Below are 22,360 nucleotides of genomic sequence, written 5' to 3' on the forward strand. Positions count from 1 at the left end.
ACATGGGTGTGACAACAGGTGATGGTGACTTAGCTGCAGGTAACTGTTTCTCAAGTAGGAGTCTCTCCTGGACATCCTCACTGTGTTCAGTTTCTCTTCCTGCAGATTGTTCATTTTCCATCAGCTGTGGTGGATCAGGTAAGTTGTCATCAGTCTCTGTTGGTTGTGTTACGGCCCAGTTTTCCTTTGTTTTCAGAATGTGTCTTCTATTTCTTCTGTAGATTTGGTCCTTGTCTGTCTGAACAATATAGGACCTTGGCTTATCATGTGTGCTCAGAATAACAGCAGGTTGCCACGTGTTCTGTTGTCTGATTCTCACTCTTTCTCCTTCTTTCACTTCTGGTAGGTTCCTCGTGCCACGATCAAAGTAGCTTTTCTGCTTGTTTTGTCTATTTATCAAACTGTTTCTTACTTGTTTGAAGACTTGGGGCTGCAGCAAGCTATTTGACACTGGAAGCTTTGTTTTTAATCTTTTACCCATCAGAAGCTATGCAGGAGACTTACTAACTTACTCCACTGAGTGGTGTGTTCCTGTACTCTAAAAGAGCAATGTATGGGTCCGTGTGACTGTCCTGTTATGTGCTTTTTTTAGCAGACGTTTCACTGTTTGAATGGCTCTTTCGGCTTGGCCATTTGATTGCGGAAACTCTGGGCTTGAGGTGGTATGTGTGAACTCCCAGCTTTTTTGCAAACTCCTGCATTTCTCCACTGACTAGTTTAATAAGGTAAACAAATAAGCACCGTTTTGGTTCACAGGACCTTTCTCAAGCAGAGATTTTTAAAGAAAGAACATTTCAGGTACATATATGGCCTACTATAGATGGGGCAGCCAATCACCGGCTGGGTCAGTGGGGGGTCGCAAGAGGACCTGCAGCTGTAGTCAACTAGTGGTGATTGTATTGCAGCTCCGCCCAGGGGTTGTACCGACAGGCTCAGTGAGTAGTTGAATTGTGAGCCTGTAAAGTTAATCTCACCTCTGTCAAGACAGGAACACTCACAAGTGTATATCAACACAATAGCGGACAAGTAAAGAATAGAAGAAGTAAAAATACAATGCATGTACTATACCGAGGGAAATAGCCTTGATTATTTTAAAAACATACAATAACAGTGCATGGAAAGGAGGATCATAGTCATAGTAAGACCATGCCTGTCATAAAGTTAAAGTACATATATTGGTGTAGTTTTAAACACAAAACACCTAACCGTGCATGGATGAAAAAAAGTAGTCATAGTAAGTCCATGCCTGGTATCCTAAAAGTCACATAGAGGTCGGGAGGGGGGTGGTCCAGTAGGGTTTCAATACCTGGTGATAGATGCATGTAATGATGAGCAGAATAAATAAGATCTTTGTTGATCATAAAATACATGCCGTATACCACTAAGTACAAAATTATAGCATCACATTCAATAAAAATTCGTCATTAAGACCTTTAGGGGATAAAGTCTGTAAGGTGAAGATCCAGAATGCTTCACGTCTCTTCAAAAGGAGGTCATGATCACCTCCACGAGGTGGTGATTTAACCAGTTCAATGCCATAGATTCGCAAGGTCGCGATGTCATGCTTGGCCTCATTGAAGTGTAAGGCCACTGGTGAGTTTCTGTCCTGTCTGCGGATGGCGCTCTTGTGTTCACTGATTCTTACCTTTAATTTTCTGGTGGTCTTGCCCACATAGCATAAACCACAGGGGCATTTTAACAAGTAAACGACATGAGTAGAGGCACAAGTGATAACGCTTTTTATGGGAAAACGTTTTCCTGTGTAAGGGTGGCAAAAAAATGAAGCTTTGGAGGTGTTGTTACATTGTGCACAACTGCCACAGCGATAATTTCCATTAGGGAGGGGACTCAAGAGAGACTGAGTAGGTTGAGGTGAGCTACTCTGTGTGAAGGTGGCATGCACCAGATGATCTCTGAGGTTACGGTCCCATTTGAACACAAAAAGAGGGGGATCTTTGAAGAGAGGGGCCAATTCTGGATCAGAATTTATGATGTGCCAATGTTTTTTGAAGGCTGATTTGATCACATGTGAGTTAGGGGAGTACGTAGTGATACAAGTAAAGGGGAAGTTCTTACTCTTCTTTTGTCTGGCGCTCAGGAGTTCCGAGCGAGGTTTGTGAAGTGCTGCATTATATGCTTGCTCCACCCAGGTGATCGGGTAACCCCTTTCCAGAAATCTGCTTTTCATCTCCATAGCTTTTTCTGTAAAGTCTTCAATTGAGTGGCAAATTCTTCTTAATCTGTAGAATTGACTTTTGGGGAGGCCCTTTTTCAGGGGGACAGGGTGTGAACTATTAGTTATCAGGAGAGTGTTTCTATCTGTATCCTTTCTGTATAGAGTGGTAGACAGCCCGTTCTCCCCTTTAAACACCCACATATCCAGGAAATGCACTCTTTTATGGCTGTACATTGTATCAATGAATTCACTATTTTCATTGTTGTCATGTGGGTTTAACAAATCAATGTTAAAATCTCCACAGACAATTACTCTTTTCTTATTTAATTGATCATATAAATCAACCATCTTGTCCTTGAAGGTGTTAAATACACACACACACACACACACACACACACACACACACACACACACACACACACACACACAACACACACACACACACACACACACACACACACACACACACACACACACACATAGGCCCCTAAAGTAGTAAATAGTAGTAAATAGTAAATGAGGTGTGTGTGTGGCCTCCAATAGCTGGAGCGCTCGGATTGCTTCACTCCGTGTGTGTTTGGAGGTGGGGCATAGGTGGCTGGGAGAGAGCTTATTTCTCCAATGAAAAAAAAAACTGTTTTTGCTGGAGTTTAACAGATAGTGTGGTCTGTCAGTGCCTCACTCTGGACTGAAGCATCATGCGGAGAGCTGCGCTGCAACTCACCCTCTTCGGGCTGCTGCTGACTTTGGTGGATACACTTCCAAACAAGGTATGGTCACACGTCGCAACGGAAAAGATTAGCAAAACAAAACAACCAAACAATCGGGCATGTTTCTATCAAACTTCAGAAAACATTTGAAACGACACCACACAAACGTGAATATCACACTGCTGTAAGGAAAGAAACCAGAACCGTGGCAAATGCAGCTTCCTTTGGCATTTAAACCGGCTTTTGCCTGTAATTCAGATCCGGTTTCTGCTGTAACTAATGCCATTGTTGCATTATAGCGGCGGATCTGCGATCACACTCAGTTGGGTTTTAAACACACGTTTTATAATTTCTTTAATTTGAATATTTTATATATTGGATGACTTGGTAATAGATTTAAACAGGACTGTTTTTTATTCCTGTTTATATATTGATTTTATTTGATTTATTTGAAAATGTATAAACCGTTTTTTGTTGAAGTTGAAGATTTTTGTGTACCCTTACACCCCTACTAGTTAAAGGGCTGATTAGTTTTAACTTCCCCTGGAGTTAAACGTTTTTTGTTTGCAAAACACTGAACTTTGACTATGATAAACAGATTAGGTTTAAGGTCATCTGAGGGCCATTTTGCTGGTGTTTGTTCATGCATTTAATGTGTAAATCTTATTTTATATAAAACTGTGGACAGGATTAGGCCTACTTTTGGAAAAATCTGCAAAAAAGATCAGACTGACCTTGTAGTGAAGATTGTTGAAATATGCAGAAGAAGAACATCTATGCTGATACAAAAACACACACAAAGGAAAAGTGATAACAAAAAAAATGTTGCAGCAAGAAAGACAACAGATTGAACAGTGGAAAAAATCACTTGGGGATGAAACATGTTTCTTAGTTTTGAAAAATGTTTTTTTTTTTTTTTTATACCGAAGACATTTCTTACATTTGTATTTGGGATTATATCTCAGTCTACTGTCAAATAAAAATGTGTCTTTGTGCACCTTATCCTTCTTTAATGGTAAACGTGAAATTCTGTCTCAGATGGTGGTATTGATCTGGTTTACGTAAGTGATATCTTCCTCATGTATGTTCAGGACGACTGGGACATCTACAGCTTTCACATCAACGCCACCGTGAACAGTCGCTATGCCACCACTGTCATCAACAGCCGTGTGGTCAACCGTGCAGAGGAGTCCAAGGAAATCGAATTCCATGTGCAGATTCCCAAGAATGCCTTCATCAGTAAATTCAGGATGTGCGTGAAAGAAACATGATCTTTGACTATCTCATGGGCTCTAGCAATAACCTTATTATTATGATTAGTAGTAGTAGTAGAACAACTACCTCTGCTTTTTACCCAGAGAGATAACCTCCAGCAGCGACCTTAAATGCGTTCAAACAAAGGTTTTCTGTGGTCATTTGCAGGTTGATGGATGGTGAAGTGTATGATGGTGTTGTAAAAACTAAGGAGCAAGCTCAGCGGCAGTACACAGAGGCTGTGTCCCGTGGTCAAAGCGCTGGAATTGTCAGGTAAATACATTGATGGATTAAATTATTGCCACATATTCTGTGGTTTGTCTGAAATTGTTAAAAGAGCCTTCTTCTTTTTATTTTTTCATTATTGTTGAGAAGAAATTGTCATTCATTTTTGGGCCTTCTCATTTCTCCTTTTCAAATAAAATAATAATCTGTCTTTAGAGATAATAATTCTGAGCTAATATTTATAATGCAACAGTCTGAGTAAGACAATCACTCCTGTCTTGAACCTTCTACAACCAATTTCCCTTCAGATATCGCTGTGTCCTCTGTGGGCAGTTTTATGTTTTGTTAGAGACATGCTGTATGATCTATGGAACAACATCAAACAATCTTAATATTAACCATTATGAAAAAAAAACACATGGAAAACTGACTTGGTTGTGAACTTTAATTAACAGCATGTAATAATATAGTCCATGGGCCAGACCAGATATCAGTACCACTCAACGTGACAAAACTTGCTTATAATTTTTGAAAATATCTATGTCTGTAGAGGATATTTTGATATGATAACCCTTCCTGAGTGGCAGCTGTATCATAGTTATCAGCTCATGAAGTTACACATCCCATGCTGGTTCATATCCTGGTTTAGACTCATGTACAGGATATCTGTCAACGTTTCACAATATATTCTTTGGTATCATTTTAAAGGGGACTTTTTAAGCATTCATTCAAGCTAAGACATGAATCTTTCTGACCAACATAGAGGTCACTGCTGCTCTATAAACAACACACATTTTTACACAATTTTTACACAAATCTTTTATCCCTGTGTCATCTTGGAACAACAGACACAAAATACAAAAACTGGAATACTCACAGGACCATAAGGATTCAGGAAATGTATAATATACTCCATACTATATCATTGTTGCAGGTCATTGTGAGCCTTAAACTAGAAGAGCATCATTAGGCTCCTATGAAACTATAACAGCCACAAACTGGTCTTTATCATGCAAGTACAGGACATAAAGGACACAACAATGAGATAAGGAACCAGCTTAGTTTTATAAACAACATTATAAACATAACAATATTGTAAACAAAATTAACATAGTTATTAATGGGAATATGTCAAGATCTGATTATAGTTGGGCTATCAAGTTCTGTGTGTACTTAAGATAGTGTTAAGAAGGTTAACCAAGTACAGAATGATCACATAATGTCACTCAAACTATGATACAGCTGCCACTCAGGACGGGTTATCATACCAAAATATCATCTACAGACATAGATATTTTCAAAAATCATAAGCAAGTTTTGTCACCTTGGGTGGTACTGACAAGTGACATTTTGGGCTCTGGCCCATGGACTAATAGTGAAATGTTCAAATTAATGTTATTCATTTAATGACCCAAACGATAATAGGATGCTAATAAACAGTGGAGGAGGAGAAGGGAACTGAATAAACAAAAAAATTAAAGATGCATTAATGGCCCTGCTTAGGCTCTGCTGCTGGAAATGAAAATCGAGGTGTGTCTCAGGACTTGTCTGCCTGGCAGAGTCTGCAGGCAGGTGACCAACAGAAGTGCTCAATAGGCCCACCAGGACTCACAGCTGTTGCTTCAGGAGACAGAGGGAATCTTCACTCCTTGCTTCTTGAGAGACTTCGTGCAGGTTTTGGGTTGATCAATCAGCTTATGAAAAATTATTTTAGGTAAAAAGGCAAAAATAACAATGACGAGGATAATCTTGCTTTATGCCAGATTATCTGAAAGGATTGTCTGGATCTGAGCTAGTTTCCACATAACAAGACCATAAATTCAAACTGTAAGAGTAACATTTAGATTTCACAAACGATGGAGTTCATGTAAAGGACTGTCAATTCACATTTCAAGAAATTTAATTCAGATTAAATCATACATATTAAACAAGCTTATAATTAACCTTATGAAAGAAAATAAAGAAAGTTGACCAATACTGACCAAATAAGTCACAGAATAAAAGATCTACAGGTTTTAAACTAAGTAATAAAGTTAAAATCATGTTTTAAAGGAGCTTGAGGCCGGATTGTGGCAAGATTTATGAAAAAAATCCGTATACATTTTAAGTTTTCTAGTAATAATGTCAGATGAAGCGTTCCAAACCCAAAAGAATGAGCCCTCTAGGTCAGTGCTTCTCAATCCTGGTCCTCGAGTACCACTGTCCTGCATGTTTTAGATGTTTCCCTGCACCAACACACCTGATTCTAATTAAAGGTCCTAATTAGCTTGTCACCAAGGTCTGCACAGTTCTGTTGATGACACAGGTACTTGTATCACGGTGTGCTGAAGCAGGGTAGCATCTAAAACATGCAGGACAGTGGTACTCGAGGACCAGGATTGAGAAACACTGCTCTAGTGTATCTCTCCTTTGCCTTGAACAGGCTGTGTGCTGCAAAATGTGCTGCAATTCGGTCCCGAATTTCCCGCGCTGGGCTGCGGATGTGATGTCACGTGACCCTGCATGTGCGTTCTCCCCGTTCTCCCGTGCCGGCTTCACTGTTGGCTGCAGTACCCCGACGGCCGTCGTGGTGAAGGGTGGCGCTAGAGAGTCTCATTTCTTAAAAGGAGCCTCAAGCTCCTTTAAATGATAATTGTTAATGTTTTTAATAGATAATTTTTAAATGCAATTGAAATCATTACTACCTCTGGTTCTGAATATAATATTGTTTCAATCTTCCTGAAAGCCATCGTGAAAATAAAAATGCATTGTCATGAAAACAGTGGCATATTGAATTAAAGTGAAGCAACACACATCAATCATCTTAGAGAAGTTCTTTTCAGGCAGAACGTGTGTCTGCAACAACAGACTGTGTGCAAAAATGTTTCTTTACCATCTATATGGCTGGGTTGTCATGGTAACGTTAGGTCTGGCCTTTAGGGAGTCCTGCATTGTCTTAAAGTCTGTACATCTAGATCTTCTTGTTAAAATCTTGATCAGACTTCATGAAAATGTACGTAATGTGAAGGTTCCAGACCCCAGGTTCACCACAGGCTCTTTCAATTAGGAAGGTCTTGAGTTTAGTTTAGTTTAAAAGCCACGAGAGAGTAAGTATTTCATATCCAGACTGGTGGCTGGTTCCACAGGATAGCCTGGAAATTAAAAGCTCTACCTCCCATTCTGGAGGCTCTGGGAATAGTGAGTAAAGCAGCAGACTGTGACTGTAGTGCTCTGGTAGGTTGATAAAGATCAATGAGGTCTTTAAGATAAGGCTATTTAAAGCTGTATTATGTGATATATTATAATATATGAACATTTTGAATTGAATTCTTAACTAAACGGCCAGGCAGTGTAGTGAAGCCAAAACAGGGGTGATGTGGTCTCTCTTGGCAGTACGAGTCAGAATTCTGGTAGCAGCAGTTTGGATTTACTAAAGAATTTTAACAGAATTATTTGAACATCAAACTATCTGGTCAGGATGCCATTGCAGTCGTAGTTACATCACCAGCCTTGATGTAACACATGCATGCATGTTTTTCCGTATCATTCACATCCATTCTGTCACCATAATACAACTTCATGCAGTGATATGTTACTCTTGTAGTTCTGTAGGGAGGACAATGGAGGATTTTAAGACCTCCGTTACTGTGGCTCCTCACAAAAAAGTCACTTTTGAACTCACTTATGAGGAACTGATGAAACGGACGCTTGGCAAGTACGAGTTGCAAATCCATGCTCGACCCATGCAGCCTGTCAAAGACTTCAAGGTATCTTCAACATCCAGGAGGGCAAAGTTGGTGTAATTAAAGCTTCCAGAGTAAGTCATTATAATTGTTTTATTTTATTCTATCTCTGGCAGATTGATGTGCACATTCACGAGAAGGATGGCATCAGTTTCATAGATGTGAAAGGAGGACTGAGCACCAAAGCCCTTGCTAATGCCATCACCAAAACACACGCAGACAAGCAGGTACAGCACATAGTGATGCTATAGTCAATTTCAGTGGTTCTCAATCCTGGTCCTTGAGTACCTCTGCTCTGCATGTTTCAGAGGTCGCCTTGCATCGACACACCTGATTCTAATTAACGGTACCCATTAGCTTGTCATCAAGGTCTGCACAGCTCTGTTAATGACACAGCTACTTGTATCATGGTGTGCATAAAGGAGTGTAGCATCTAAACATGCAGAGATGGGGTACTCGAGGACCAGGATTGAGAACTACTGGAAGGCTATAGTAATTCTCAATCATTGCACTCTGTTTTGTTTACATTTCACACAGAGTCCCAATTTGGTTAGGAATTGGGGTATAAACAAACAGAAGAAATCAATCAATCAATCAATTAATGACTTCTTTGACAATCAAACTATTCTATAAGACCTGTTTTGTGTGGTTTCCAGGCTTGGGTCCATTTTTATCCAACAGTGGACCAACAGAAAACTTGTGACAGCTGTGGAGAGCAAGGCATGAATGGGGATCTGATTATTACTTATGACGTCAACAGAGACACCGAGCTGGGAGACCTCAAGGTAAAGCAGCTCATTTCCTCAACACTGATTTGGTAAAATAGCACTGCATGTACAAAAAAAATTGACCTAGGCAAACATATTAAACATGTGAATTTTCTTCAGCCTCTTCAACAATCTATATTTTAAGCAAACTTTCTCTTACTCCTTCTCAGACATCAGATGGGTATTTTGTCCATCACTTCGCTCCATCAAGTCTTTCCCGAATACCAAAGAATGTTGTTTTTCTTATTGATCAAAGTGGATCAATGAGTGGAAGAAAAATAGCACAGGTAGATTTTAAGTGTTATTTTTATGATTTTCTGTACATATTAAAACCATGATTTAAGAATAGCCGCCTCTAAACATATGAATGAATTGTATACATTTAAAAGACAAAATAAGTGTTGTGAATTTTATTTTTACACAGACACGAACAGCATTAAAACGTATCTTGAACGACTTGGCAAGCGATGACTTCTTTGGGATTATCACTTTTGATGGCAGCATTTTTCACTGGAAACGAGAACTTGTTCAGGCCACCAGTGAGAATCTGTTGTCAGCCAAAGAATTTGCAAAAAATATCAGGGACAGAGGAGGTGAGATATTTTAACAAATTACTTTGATTGGAAAATAAACATCTGGCTGTATGAAGGCAGTGACAAATGTGTTTTCAATTCCAGCTACAAATATTAATGCAGCAGTGTTGGAAGGAGCAAGTATGCTGAATGCACATCCCAGAGAAGGTTCAGCATCTATCCTTATACTTCTAACTGATGGAGATCCCACTGAAGGTCATTATAAAACACACTTGTACACATACTGGTATTAATGCCTCAAATAATCCTCCAAAATCGTTTTTCTGTATTCAGTGATACAAATCCATGACATAAATGCCATAAGCCTGTCTCTTGCATTGAGAATGATGCCACTTCAGACAAATTTCACATTTATTCTAGTAATCAAAGCAGTATGTAACTCAGTTCAATTACAAAACAATAAACGAATAATATACATATAGCTTTTAACGAGAATACATCATTTGTAAGATAAAAACCCAACAAAGTTGAATATTAATATACTTGCCAACTCAGCTCTGGTCAAGTGTCCAAAGTGGCATGATCCATCAGTATAGGTTGGTTAAGAGAAGAAAAAAAAGAAACAAAAAAGAATAAATACTCCTCCACACAACAGTCCCCAGCATTTTACACTGATTCTTCAGGTAGTTGTTTCATAGTACTTAATGTGTGTTGTGTCCTTACAGGGGAGAGAAATCTTGAGAGAATACAGTCAAATGCAAAACAGGCCATTGCAGGCAAATTTCCACTGTACTGTCTCGGATTTGGGTTTGATGTGAATTTTGAGTTCCTTGAGAAAATGTCGCTGCAGAACAACGGTATGGCAAGACGGATTTATGAAGATTCTGATGCAGATTTACAGTTAAAGGTATTTTTGTCCACATTGTTAATTTTTTCTAAGAAAGTAATTTCCTAAATTGTTACATTCTAAAATCAAACATGTTTTACTGTAGGGATTAAAAACATCTAAATGCGTCCATAACTTATGTTAACAGGGTTTCTATGAAGAAGTGGCCACCCCACTCTTGACAGATGTGACAATGATCTATGAGGGTGGAGCCAATCTAACTCAGACCAATTTCAGCCAGTATTATAATGGCTCTGAGATCGTGGTGGCCGGTCAGATCACCGACAACAACATTGAAACCTTCGTCCCTCAAGTTCTGGCTATCTCAGTAAGGATCAGTCCACAACACCAAATCTCCTGAGACCCCGGTGAAAATCATTGCATACTAACATGAGAATTAATTTGTATTACAACAGAAGAACAGAAAGATGATATATTCTGAAACAAGTTCCTCCATCGCACCCCCTCCTGGAACAGTACCTGAAGGCCTCCTCCAGAGGATTTGGGCCTACCTCACGGTTAAACAGCTTCTGGACAAAGAGTGAGTGTGATCTTCACACTTTTCTTCTTTCATTATTGTTTTGACCAATTATTATTTCCAGGGTTTCAGGTTTCATTTTTCTCTTTAAGTCACATTTACCAAAATTAAATGTAGGACCCTCTTTTGTAGTCTGACTTTTGGACTCTCATTTAAATATTGTCTACATTCTACAACAGTTTTATTAAATCCTAGTGGAGTTATCATCATCCACTTTGCTTTCCTCTCTGAATGCTAAACATGTCATTTCTACATAAGACAAAATGGAAAGAAGTCCTGCTTACAAAGCGTAATGATATGTAGCATAATGTCGCATCACAAACTTGCTATTACAGCAAGTAGAGTGGGTCACGATTGTACTGTGAGTAACTCAAGTCATTACATTGCAAACAATAAAGTTATTTGATTAGTGGTGTCAAATGTCTTCACCGCGTTCAGACTGCAGGCAAATCTGATATATATATATATCTGATTCCTTCTCATATCCGATTTTCAGGGCTGACTGTCCACACTGTTTTTAGCAAGTGTCCATATCGGATCTGGCTCTGTTCAGACTGGACCACATCATTGACTGATCTGACGGATTGCCGTAGCAACGACGTCGGAGCGGAGGCGTCACCCAGCGCGTGTATTGTGTGAAGTCATGTAATTGCGACATCAAAAACAATAACAATATGGAGCCAGCTCACATGCTGTTCCATACCTGTAAAGCTGGGCATACACTGTGCAATATTTTAATCGTATGAGACTGCTCCATCTCACTTTTATCCTCCCGTCGGACCTCTGTTACTGGAACTCGAGGCTGGTTTTGGGCCGGGGGGGGGGCTGTGTCCACCCAAACGTGTGTCCTGCCCACCCGATCAAAGGTTATGGGGATCCTTTATTTTTTTATAATTCTATTTTTGTATATATATATATATATATATATATATATAAAAAATATATATATATATCTGTACCGTTCCTGATTGGGTCGGCACTGCGCATCATTTTTAGACATAACAATGAACGCATACCGCAAAAGTTGTGTCTCGGCGGAGGGACCCGACGTCCCAGCAAAATGAGAAACAGAGAAAGGTGTTCAGAACAAAACCACCAGCAAACTAACAAACCAACCAACAAAGCTCAGAGTTAACAAAACGAACCAGCAATGAACAACTGGCAGCTGATGAGCTGACGGGCTGCAGGTTCAGGCTCACAGCGCGACTGAAGGCTGATTTATGGTTCCGCGTTACACCAACGCAGACCTACGGCGTAGGGTACGCGGCGACGCGCACCGTACGTGGAAATGCAGTCTTTTTTCTGCTATTAAAACATGATTTGTAATGTGAATTTGCAACACTTAAACTAATAGTTTTTGACGTGACATCAGATATTGTACATGCTCTCTGTGAAAGGATGAGTAGCTCCACAACTGGAAATGGGCGGGTGGTTTGGAGCGTCTGGGACAGTCATATCCGATCTGAGTGTTTGGAGCTGTTCAGACTGACACGCATCTGCCCAAATGCGATAAGGATCGGATATGAAACTACCTCCCGGAGGTGGTTTCCATCTGGTTTGCAAAAATCGGATATCATGCGGTTTGGGACTGTTCAGACTTCAAAAGAGTCATCCAGTTTCAATCTGGATGGGCTAAAAATCGGATATTTGTCTGCAGTCTGAACGCAGCCTTTGTAGATCTCAAAATATTCCAACTGTAAATAGTTTTCTGTGTAATGAGTTTGTATTTCTTCAATGGAGTGTGTTTTGATACCAGGGAAGTTGCTCTGTTTGGGCTAAATCTATGTTGACTTTCACTGGTTATTTTGAATTTATCCAATCTGATGAGGAAAAGTTTTTCTAACGTTTTGGAAAACTGTGCTAGTAATGATACTGGTCTGCAGTTTGTGAACTGGGAAAAGAAAGTGATATTAAAGAAGATAAATATTTTCATCATACTATTACATCTTTATTCAGCTGACATAAAAATCTATGGTACAGGCTGCTGTTATCTGGACCAGAAAAAGAGGAAGTGAAGAAAGAAACTTCGGAACTTTCTCTGAAGTACAATTTTGTGACCCCTCTCACATCCATGGTGGTCACTAAACCTCAGGGGGAGAACACAGAGGTGCTCCATAAACCCAAGGAAGGCGAAGTGGTGCAGGAGCACCACCACACACTCAGTAAGAACGCTAGTACATTGAGTTACGTTGAAAGTTCTGTGAAAAAGCCCAAATTCAAAACAAAATAAAAAAAATAAAAATCAGTACAGAGGATAAGTCTGCATAAGAAAATGTGTTCATTTATGCAACTGTACATCCCCTGGAAGCTAGTGTGGTATTTCTGCTAATAAGAATTGTGTTGATACATTTCCATTTAATTACATAACGTATTACAATATGAATAAATTGTGAAAAGTACATTTACAGTTTTGTTTCTTTTCAAGTGAAAACGGATAATAATTCTAATAATGAAATATAATTTATTTCACTTCCCTCATATGCCAGGTTTGTTGTAGCTTTATTTTTTACATATACTCATCTGACATGAATAATAATTAACAGTCTTGAGCTAAACGTGTATCGCAACAAACGGTTATTTAGTTGTATTCAGATCCCTTATAGCGCAAATATATATTTCAATCTGTGAATTTAAAAATAAAGAATAAAAAAAGCTCTGAACGATTTAAAATATTGCACAGTGTATGCCCAGCTTAACTTTTTTTTTTTTTTAATATTTTTTATCCCTGATTTTTTCCCATTTTTTCATCACCCAGTGCTCCAGTCCTGGGCATTGCCATCCTCTACCAACCCCGGGAGGGCCCTGCACTGAGCTCAGGTCTTATCCTGAGGAGTGAGCAGGCCGGATCTTTTCACCAGACAGGGTGGGGCCTCTCTGGCCGGACTTAGCGCGTGGAAGGATCACATTATTCCGGCCAGATCCTCCCCACCCCACCTGGCGCCCCGGTTGGCCAGAGGGGGCATGTATAGCCCAGAACTGTGTGCATGTTTTTGTGAGGGTAGCTCACATTAGCTACCCAGGACCTTCTTGCTGTGAGGCGGCTGCACTACTAGCTGCGCCACCGTTACCGCTACATATGCCCAGCTTAACTTGCGCTAAAACGGAAAAATTAAAAAATAAATAAAAGGTTTTCCTGTCATGTAGCTGTATAAACTTCTGATGCAAATTGTAAAAAAGAAAAAAAATTGAAAATGATGCATATAATCAGATATGGCATCACAGTGACATTTTAGTTAAATGCTGTACACATTCATATTTATCTATTTTTAAAAGTGCAAAGTAAAACGAGTTTTGAAGTGTTACCAAATCTTCCATTGATTACCTAGGAGTGATGTGGTTGCTTCTTCTAACAGCACACCTTCAAGTTACTTCACTGGTCTTTCTTATTCAAATATTTCTTGAAATTTATGACAACCTTTTATTAAATTGTTTTAATCTCATTTATTTATTTTATTTCTTAATTTTCTGTTGTAGCGCTTTCTGGTCCTCCTGTTTTCTCAGGTATGACCAACACAAAGTGCAGTTAATCTGCTTTGATGCTGGTTACAAGGCTGGAAATGATGTGTAACTAAAAACTCCCATTATCACCAAGTAGTGACCTGGGTGTCCCTTCTAGTGTTCAAGGTGTTTCTTTCTATTATTATTATTGAATTGAACAAACCTTTGATTCATGTAATATTTTTTTTCCTTCTCTTCTCAATAGGTGCTGCATATCCTGTTCAGGATTTATTTGGTAAAAATAATAACACACACTGTTGTCACTGCTTTGATGCTGGTTGCGACACTGCAAATAGCGCTTTTCCACTAACTCAAAAATCTGTGCTAGTGCTAATGCTGCTCCTAGACTGGTGCAAGAGCCAGTTCCAAACAGGTTCTACAAAGAACTGGTTTGTTTTTCCACTGGCCAGAGAGCACTGGAGAGCCAGTGACCTACAGTATTTGTCACGCGCACGCAGGAAGTCTGTAAAAAGGAGCGTAATATCTAATTATCTCAAAGAAAAACCTGTAATGGAAACGTCATCTCATTAAAAAAAAAAAAAAAGCCAAATATTCCAAAAACGTTTTTTTTACAATGGTTACAGACATGTTGATGGTTTGTCTAGTGCAAAAGTGTAAGGAAAACATTTATTTGACTGCCGGTCAATCTAAAATTATCAAAATCTAGTTTCTTGCTCTTTTTGGCCTCATTAATAACATATACCGGTAGTTGTGCTTTAAAACCCCTTAATCATTATGCACTGCTGCATTACTCAAAGGTTTTGCCTCTAAATAATCAAATGTCTGCTTCTTGTATCTTTTCACAACAGCGGTAGCAGCAATCGCAAAATGACTGGCAAAGATTTTGCAAAAACTAAAGATGTTTTTGTCCATCTTCTCCAAAGTCGAGATCTCCTTCTTCGTTGTTTTGAAGAAAGGTCTCAATACGGAGGGGTTACAGAGATAGGGACTGAGAACAAGAGTTACACTCATAAAAAGCAAAACACCATTCGCTGGAAACACCGACCCCAACAGCAGCTTCTTTATTTTGCTTTTCTTTTGTGAAAAACTGTGATGGAAAAATAACTAATGGATGGTGATTCTAGCCTTAAAAATCTTTTTTGGAGTATGGTATTGACTTGATGCAAGGTTTCGCCATCAACATCGACAGCGTTTTTTTTTTTTAAAGAAAAACAATGCAGAATTGGATATGGGTATCTGAACCATGTGTTCATTAGCTGATAAAATATCCTCCAAATCTTCAAGGTTTTTTCAATTTTTTTTTTTAATTTTTAATTTTTTACTGTAAAATCTTTGTGTAATTGTACTTATTTCTTTTCCCACAGATGATTATATGATTGCGGAGGCGGAAGCAGATGGTAAAGTATTTCACCGAATAAAGTTTTACTTGAACAAACATAAATATTCGCTAATATGTAAAATTATAAACTAATCCAGCAGAAAAAGAGTGGGTTAATTAACAGAATACATTAAGGGCCTGATTTACTAAAGGTTTGCGTGTGTAAAAACGTGTGCAAACTTGACAGCACCCGCAAACCAAAGTGCCAGCTGATCTACTAACAGCGTGCAAAGAGGACTGCGTCTCTCAAATGCGCAAAATAGCACACGCAATCCATTTAGTACTTTTGCCCTGATGAATAATCAATACGGGGCGTACCAACCAGAAGTCGCTAAATACTGGGAGGGGAAAATGCAAATATGTCCATTTACCACCCGCAATGAGATTTACCAAGCCTGAAAGTTTTTGCGTGGATTGTGATTGCGTCTGTATTTAATACGTTCGAAAGGAAGGTGCTAATCTCCACATGCAAAAGGAGAAATATTTTATTTGAATGTTAAATCGAGTATTATTCAGCAAAAGGTTGCCACAGGAGGCACATTCATTTTTTTATTTGTGATAATAAATAAATCACGTGTTTTCATGGAGAAAAAAGTGTTTCTCATTGTGCGCCTATACTTGTTCTGCAGTCATACCCCAGTGTTGTGCCGTATTCAGCACCCCTGCCGTGAAAAGAACCCCCTCGTCTGACAAAAATGATATTCTCATTCCGTGTTCTGTTCATGTTCTGTTGTCCATGTTCTGTTTAGCGTCCAGTTTTGTGTTAATTATTCATGTTTAAATGCGCTCATGGATTCGGGTAAAAAAAAAAAAATCGGGTAAATGGTTGTTGATGTCATTAATTAATAGCCTGCTTACTGTGTTGTCTTCCATAATATTTGTAAATATATATAAGTGTCAGTGTGTTGTTTTTTTTTTCTTGGTCTACTTATCATTGAATATACGAGGGGGTGCTTTTCACGGCAGGGGTGCTGAATACGGCACAACAATTTGCCTCTTCCACTAATATCTCTATAACTCCAACTCGTCAAATTTCATTTTGCGCTTGCGACTTTATCCTGCTTTCCATCCACTCTCCATGGCGCAAAGTTTGCGCCGCAAACCGTAAGACGCGCAACACCTCATTTAAATACTGCTGTTTGCACCTGTTATCAATTGCGCACGCAATCTTAGTTGATCACCCGCAAAACACACAACAACAGCACGCGCAAACTTTTTCAGTGCACACGCAATTTAGTACTCTTTATTTAGGATCTTAGTAAATCGGGCCCTAAGACATTCATTCTTCTCAACATTATACACACACACACACACACACAAACAGTATGATTAGGTATTTTCAGGTATCAAAATGTAGATACCCACTGACGCATGTTATCATCAATTGATCAAATAACCTTTAGTCGCAGGAATCTATGGAAGCCAGTTTCTGCCATGTAGACAAAAAAAAAAGGATTAATTGCAAGAAAGTATATCATTTTTGTGATATGGTTATTGTGAGATAGTATCTGGTTATCTTGAGATCTCGTCGTTATATAGATGGATTTCAATATTGAGTATTAAGTACAGTACTCTAGATATGGTTTTAGAAACTTAAAAATTCAATGGCTGAGGGGCAAGGTGTCTTGCTATAATGAATCTTATTTTTTTGCCACCAAAAAGGGCTTTCATAGGAATCATTGAGGGTTTGTATAAAAATGTACAGCAGAAAAAACTTCATGTTTCTTTTTTTTTAAAGCTTTCGTCGACTACTCGGATTCTTACATGAGTCTTCAGGACTTTGTGAGAGCAACAGTTGGTAAGGTATTGCACCAGTTTGTAAGCATGCCAACGTGTTAACTGTCTATAACCAACCTCCAACCAGCTAACTTCTGGGTTGAGGCTCATGCGGAGATCCATTGCAGTTCCTTGACTTACTGCTAAAAGGCTGGCTCCAAAAGTGATTCAATCAACATTAACTCAGATGTTAAAATATCCAACTTTAGAGCAGAAGAAAATGTATTTACAGCTTTTAAAAAAAACATTTTGATCTCAATCGTGATTTGATACCGCTGACAACTATGAGGGGGATACATTTTTTTGTACCACATCAGGGGAGTTTATTTAAAGCAACACATTTCTTTTTTTAAGATTCTGTGGCTCTAGTGTCTTCTATTTTGAAAGTAACCAGACAGGAAATGGGTAGAGGGAGTGGGGGAAGACATGCAGTAAAGAATGACAGGCCAGAATTTGAACCTACGCCACCTGCACAAGGCTCACAGCCTGTGTATATGGTGTTCCCACTCAACCCACTGAGCTACCCGGAGCCCACAATACACGTATCTAATATGATTGATTGACAGTTGGCTCACCCAATGGCTAGCCTTTATCACTTCAGCATCCATAATCGTCATGCTACCGTGCTTAGAGAAGCAATCAACAGTTTGTACTAACTGAATATCTGTTAGACATGACTGTAAGTCACAATGAGAAACGGCATGTTCCCCTGTAAACGTGTGCCATCACCTCTGCAGCTATTTCAGTGGGGATCAGCTGAAGGAGCTTACCTTACCTTAATATAACATTAATAATATTGTTAGTATTAATATGTGTATGTACGTAATTGGAATGCAATCATTAGATTCAGTATCATGTTAACATGATACCCATGATTTTGTTTGTGTGTGGTACTCCAATAAAAACACGAAACTAGATTCTCTAGTCATTATCAAACGTATTGTAATACAGCTTTGGTGGTCGAAAGTGGTGTTGAGAGTAGGAGCATTTTTTTCCAGCAGTTGTGTAACATAGTTCATCTTTGTCATTCTAGGTCCTATTTCCCATAGGTCTATGCTAAAAACTGAGAGTCTGTCTCCTCCAGTATGCTTTGACATCTTGGGAGCTCTCCTCCTTAAACTTCTTCACCATTCCACCAGGGGTCAGTAATGTATTTCTTTGATGCATCACCTTCCTGTAAATGACAAAGCCCCCCCGAAAAGCTTAATCATCTTGACTTTTGCTGTGTGGGTTAATTCAGATGTAATTTTCTATATTTATATTCAGAATCACTTAATTGATCCCTGAGGGATCTTACAGTTGCTCCTACAGAATTGATATGGAGGCCAGTGTTGACTTTTTATTGGCTGGTTTTCCACCAGAGCTGTATGTGAATGGTGAGCTGGATTCAGTGACAAACGGTGGCTTCAAAAATATTGTCATCCATGCCAAGTCCGACCTGCATGTTAAGGTGAACGCAGAGGGAATAGATGTCCGACAGGGACAGTCGGTGACGCACCACACTGGCCAGGAGCTCATCACAGTTGGAAGGTACAGTCACATTTCATGTTGAAGTGAAGAATTATTCTGATGAGTTTAAAATGTTGCGGATGCTTAATGGAAACCAATGCATGCATATGGTCTGGCTGGAAAAAACAACACGGTAGGTTTTGCAGAAAACACAAGAAATTAATACAACATTTCAGTGGGTGTCTTAGAAAGCGTTATTACTAACAAGTAACAGTGAAAACTGTAACTTTTTATCAAAGGGCGTCGCTGTGAGAGGGAGGCAAAGTTCGATGTCTCCCAATGAAGATAAAAGTTGTTCTAACTTGCACATGCTTTGTCCAATCTGACCCAAAATCTGTGCATTTAATGATCCTTCCATTCTGAACAAGTGGATATGACAATCTTGGTTGAACTCTGTTGCACCACCTTCTCATAAGAGGATAATGTTTTTTGTCACATTAGATTAGAGCTTTATTTGTCACAGAGCCAGCGTCCCGGCGCAGTGAAATTACTGCCAGTACAACCAACCAAGACAACAGAAAAAAAGGCATGTGACATGGGTACACTGGTATAATTAGCTGTAAAAGGATAACGCTGGGATAGAGGAGGGAAAAAAAGGCATCTTCACGCTGTATATAAATACACAGTGTGAAAGTGCAAAAAACACCTCAGCACCAGAAAATAAACATACTGATATCAAATTTAACAACATCATAAGGAAGGTGTGTGTGTGTGTGTGTGTGTGTGTGTGTGTGTGTGTGTGTGTGTGTGTGTGTGTGTGTGTGTGTGTGTGTGTGTGTGTGTGTGTGTGTGTGTGTGTGTGTGTGTGTGTAATATATGAATGTATGTGTGTGCCATGAGGGTTGTACACAATACCTAGGATAAGTAAAGTGAAGATAGTGGCATTAGTGAGTAGCTTATGAACTGAGTCCATATCAGCCAAATATTTCTATACTTTGGGACGGATCATAAAAAAAGAAGAGAAAGACCTCTTTGTTTAACTTCACATGAAGAACATAAAGTTTGCAATGCAGGGAGAGCAGGCAGACTACCGTTTCAAATTGGTAAGTTGCCATGCCGTCTGCTATGGTATGGAGATCAATAGGGGGAGAAGAGCAGTCCGTGGGGAATCCATGTGTACATTAAGGCTCTGGTACTCAGGTTCTGTGATGTAGTGAGAGATGTTAACCAGGAGAAAAGGGTCACTCTCACTAGATTTCAGGGTTTTCCTGGCAGTTGTCACCTTTTGGTCTGGGAAATGTGTAATAGGTCAGGAGAGTGCTGGGCTTTTAGCTATCAATCTGTCTTCTGCAGTTCTCTGCCAACGACTCCCTTCCTTTCGTTAGCGTTCCAGAGAGCTTCATTTTATTTAGTCTGATAGCTCAGTGCTCTTCCTCCTCAGCGAAAGTTGCTCTTGAGAGAGTCAGATAACCACATAAATGTTGATAGTAAAAATGTTAAATTTCCTTCTATTATCACTATGCTCAGCTGTTTAATACAAGATGGTGTTTATTATTCCAGTGTGACAGTAATCAGGCGGGACAACGAAATAGAGGTTGCCGCAGAAGACGTACGAATGGTCATCTATGTTCATGACAAGGACGGCAACAAATTCCTTTGGCCGGTTTTAAGACAAAAAACATCTGCCAACAACACTGAAGGAATTTTAGGTGAGTGTGTTTGTGTGTAATTTACCAGGGCAGCACAGGGGTGGTTAGCACTGTTGCCTCACAGAAAGAAGGTTCCTGGTTCAACTCCCAGTAGGAGACTTTCTGTTTTTGTTTATTCTCCAGTGCTTACACCCAAACATTATAATCAGATTAAAGTAAACTAATTCATTGTTATTTTATCTGCAGCTTTGAAGCCAGCTGTTTATGAGGAAGTCCAAGATCAGCATTCTACTAAACTGAAAATCAGCGACCAAGAGATTTCTGCTACAAAGTAATTTTTGTTCATTTGTATTTTTTTTGCATTTGTGGTCTTAAAGTGTTTAACCATGTTTGTCTTTCTTCTGCAGTTCCACTGCTGTTGACTACAGTATTGCCTCTCCTTTGGAAATGCGCTGTTGGCTCGTTCCAGCTGATGTCATCCTGCAGAGACCCCTGAATGATTTCCTTGTTCCACATCTCTAACTGGGAAAATGTTGAATAGTTTCGAAAGTATGTCATTTAAAAGAAGAAATAAGGCAAATACTGCAACATGTTACCAACAGCAATTATTTCCTTGATTGTTTACATAAACTACATTAATTACAAAATAAAATAAACAATCAGTTATGAAATGTAAATTTCCGAATATGTCAAGAAATAAAGTAAACTCTGAACTTTTAGAAGCCTTGTTTCCTGGCGAACACCACACTACATTTAACCTTATCAAATGTTTTGAATGTACCTATTGACAGTAAGGCAAGTTTATTTCCAAAGCTCATTTTAACAACATGGTAATTATAAGTGCTTTACAGAGACATTAAAACACCATACAAATAAAAAGCACAACTGAAAATTTAAACCAAAAGAAAATAGAGCAATAGATATAATCAGTAGTTAAAATATGATCAAGTGTTGAAACTCAAGCTAAGAGGTATCCGTGCATCCATTTGCTTTATTCAAATACAGCTGAAAACAGGTGTCTTCGACTTGGACTTAAGTGTTTCAGCTGATCTGAGGCTTTCTGGCAGTTTATTCCTGATGTGGAACATAGAAGCTGAACACAGCTTCTCTGTGTCTCATGTCTCATTCAGACTCTGGGAACTGATAAAAAAACTGATCTGGGTGACCTGAGGTGTCTGGAAGGTTCATACTGGGTCAGGAGGTCGTGATGTATTTTTGTCAGCAATCATTCAGAGCTTTATAGACCAGCATCAGAACATTAAAGTCTATCCTCTGACAGACAGGCAGCCGGTGTAAAGACCTCAGAGCTGGACTGATGTGGTCCAGCGGATCGAACAGATATTCATGCAGAAGTGCAGTAATATTTGGACAGTGACAGAGTTTATGATATTTCCATTAAACATACATCACAACATATTTAAATGTGATCAAGATCTAAGTTTAGAGATTTCACAAACATAGCATTCAGGATTTTAGTGTCACAGACGCTTTTAAGAAACTACGGTATCTCCTTTTTCTAGAGGTCAAAAGCATTTGAAGAATTTACTGAAAGAATTTGATTAGTCAGGAACAGTTTATTCTCTTGTTTCATCAAGACAAATGAAGCAGATAACGGGTCTGGAGTTTATATCAGACATACATCGGTGATGCAGCGTTTGTCAACTTCGCCCCAAAATTATGGAACACACTTCCCAAAAACATCAGGGAAGCCGAGTCGGTAGATACTTTCAAAAGACAACTTAAAACCTATCTCTTTACTCAAGCATTTAAACATAACATAACCGCGCCTTAGCTGCCATTTTCCTTTTATCTACCGTATATATCATTGATTTTTACTG

The 22,360-nt window shown here is 39.1% G+C and overlaps 1 protein-coding gene across 1 annotated transcript; it reads left to right on the forward strand.

The window, feature by feature from the left end:
- Positions 1–2,861: 2,861 nt before the first annotated feature.
- Positions 2,862–21,244, forward strand: LOC133448551 (inter-alpha-trypsin inhibitor heavy chain H3-like). The gene is made up of 21 exons (XM_061727190.1): positions 2,862–2,946; positions 3,978–4,138; positions 4,309–4,413; positions 7,949–8,111; positions 8,204–8,314; positions 8,744–8,872; positions 9,025–9,141; positions 9,279–9,447; positions 9,532–9,642; positions 10,113–10,294; positions 10,422–10,601; positions 10,690–10,814; positions 12,792–12,973; positions 14,515–14,544; positions 15,635–15,667; positions 17,387–17,446; positions 18,458–18,565; positions 18,786–18,954; positions 20,434–20,582; positions 20,769–20,853; positions 20,930–21,244. Exons 1-21 carry the CDS (start codon positions 2,875–2,877, stop codon positions 21,042–21,044), a joined length of 2,556 nt encoding a protein of 851 aa, XP_061583174.1. The 5' UTR covers positions 2,862–2,874; the 3' UTR covers positions 21,045–21,244.
- Positions 21,245–22,360: the final 1,116 nt, after the last annotated feature.

Source organism: Cololabis saira, chromosome 8 (assembly GCF_033807715.1).
Source record: "Cololabis saira isolate AMF1-May2022 chromosome 8, fColSai1.1, whole genome shotgun sequence".
Taxonomy (NCBI): Eukaryota; Metazoa; Chordata; class Actinopteri; order Beloniformes; family Belonidae; genus Cololabis; species Cololabis saira.

What these genes read in the sequence shown, in the direction of transcription:
- LOC133448551 (XM_061727190.1), top strand. Translation starts at nt 2,875, where the DNA reads ATGCGGAGAGCTGCGCTGCAACTCACCCTCTTCGGGCTGCTGCTGACT. An exon ending in TGGATACACTTCCAAACAAG is followed by an intron (nt 2,947 to 3,977) that starts GTATGGTCACAC and finishes ATGTATGTTCAG; the next exon opens with GACGACTGGGACATCTACAG. An exon ending in CAAAGCGCTGGAATTGTCAG is followed by an intron (nt 4,414 to 7,948) that starts GTAAATACATTG and finishes TTACTCTTGTAG; the next exon opens with TTCTGTAGGGAGGACAATGG.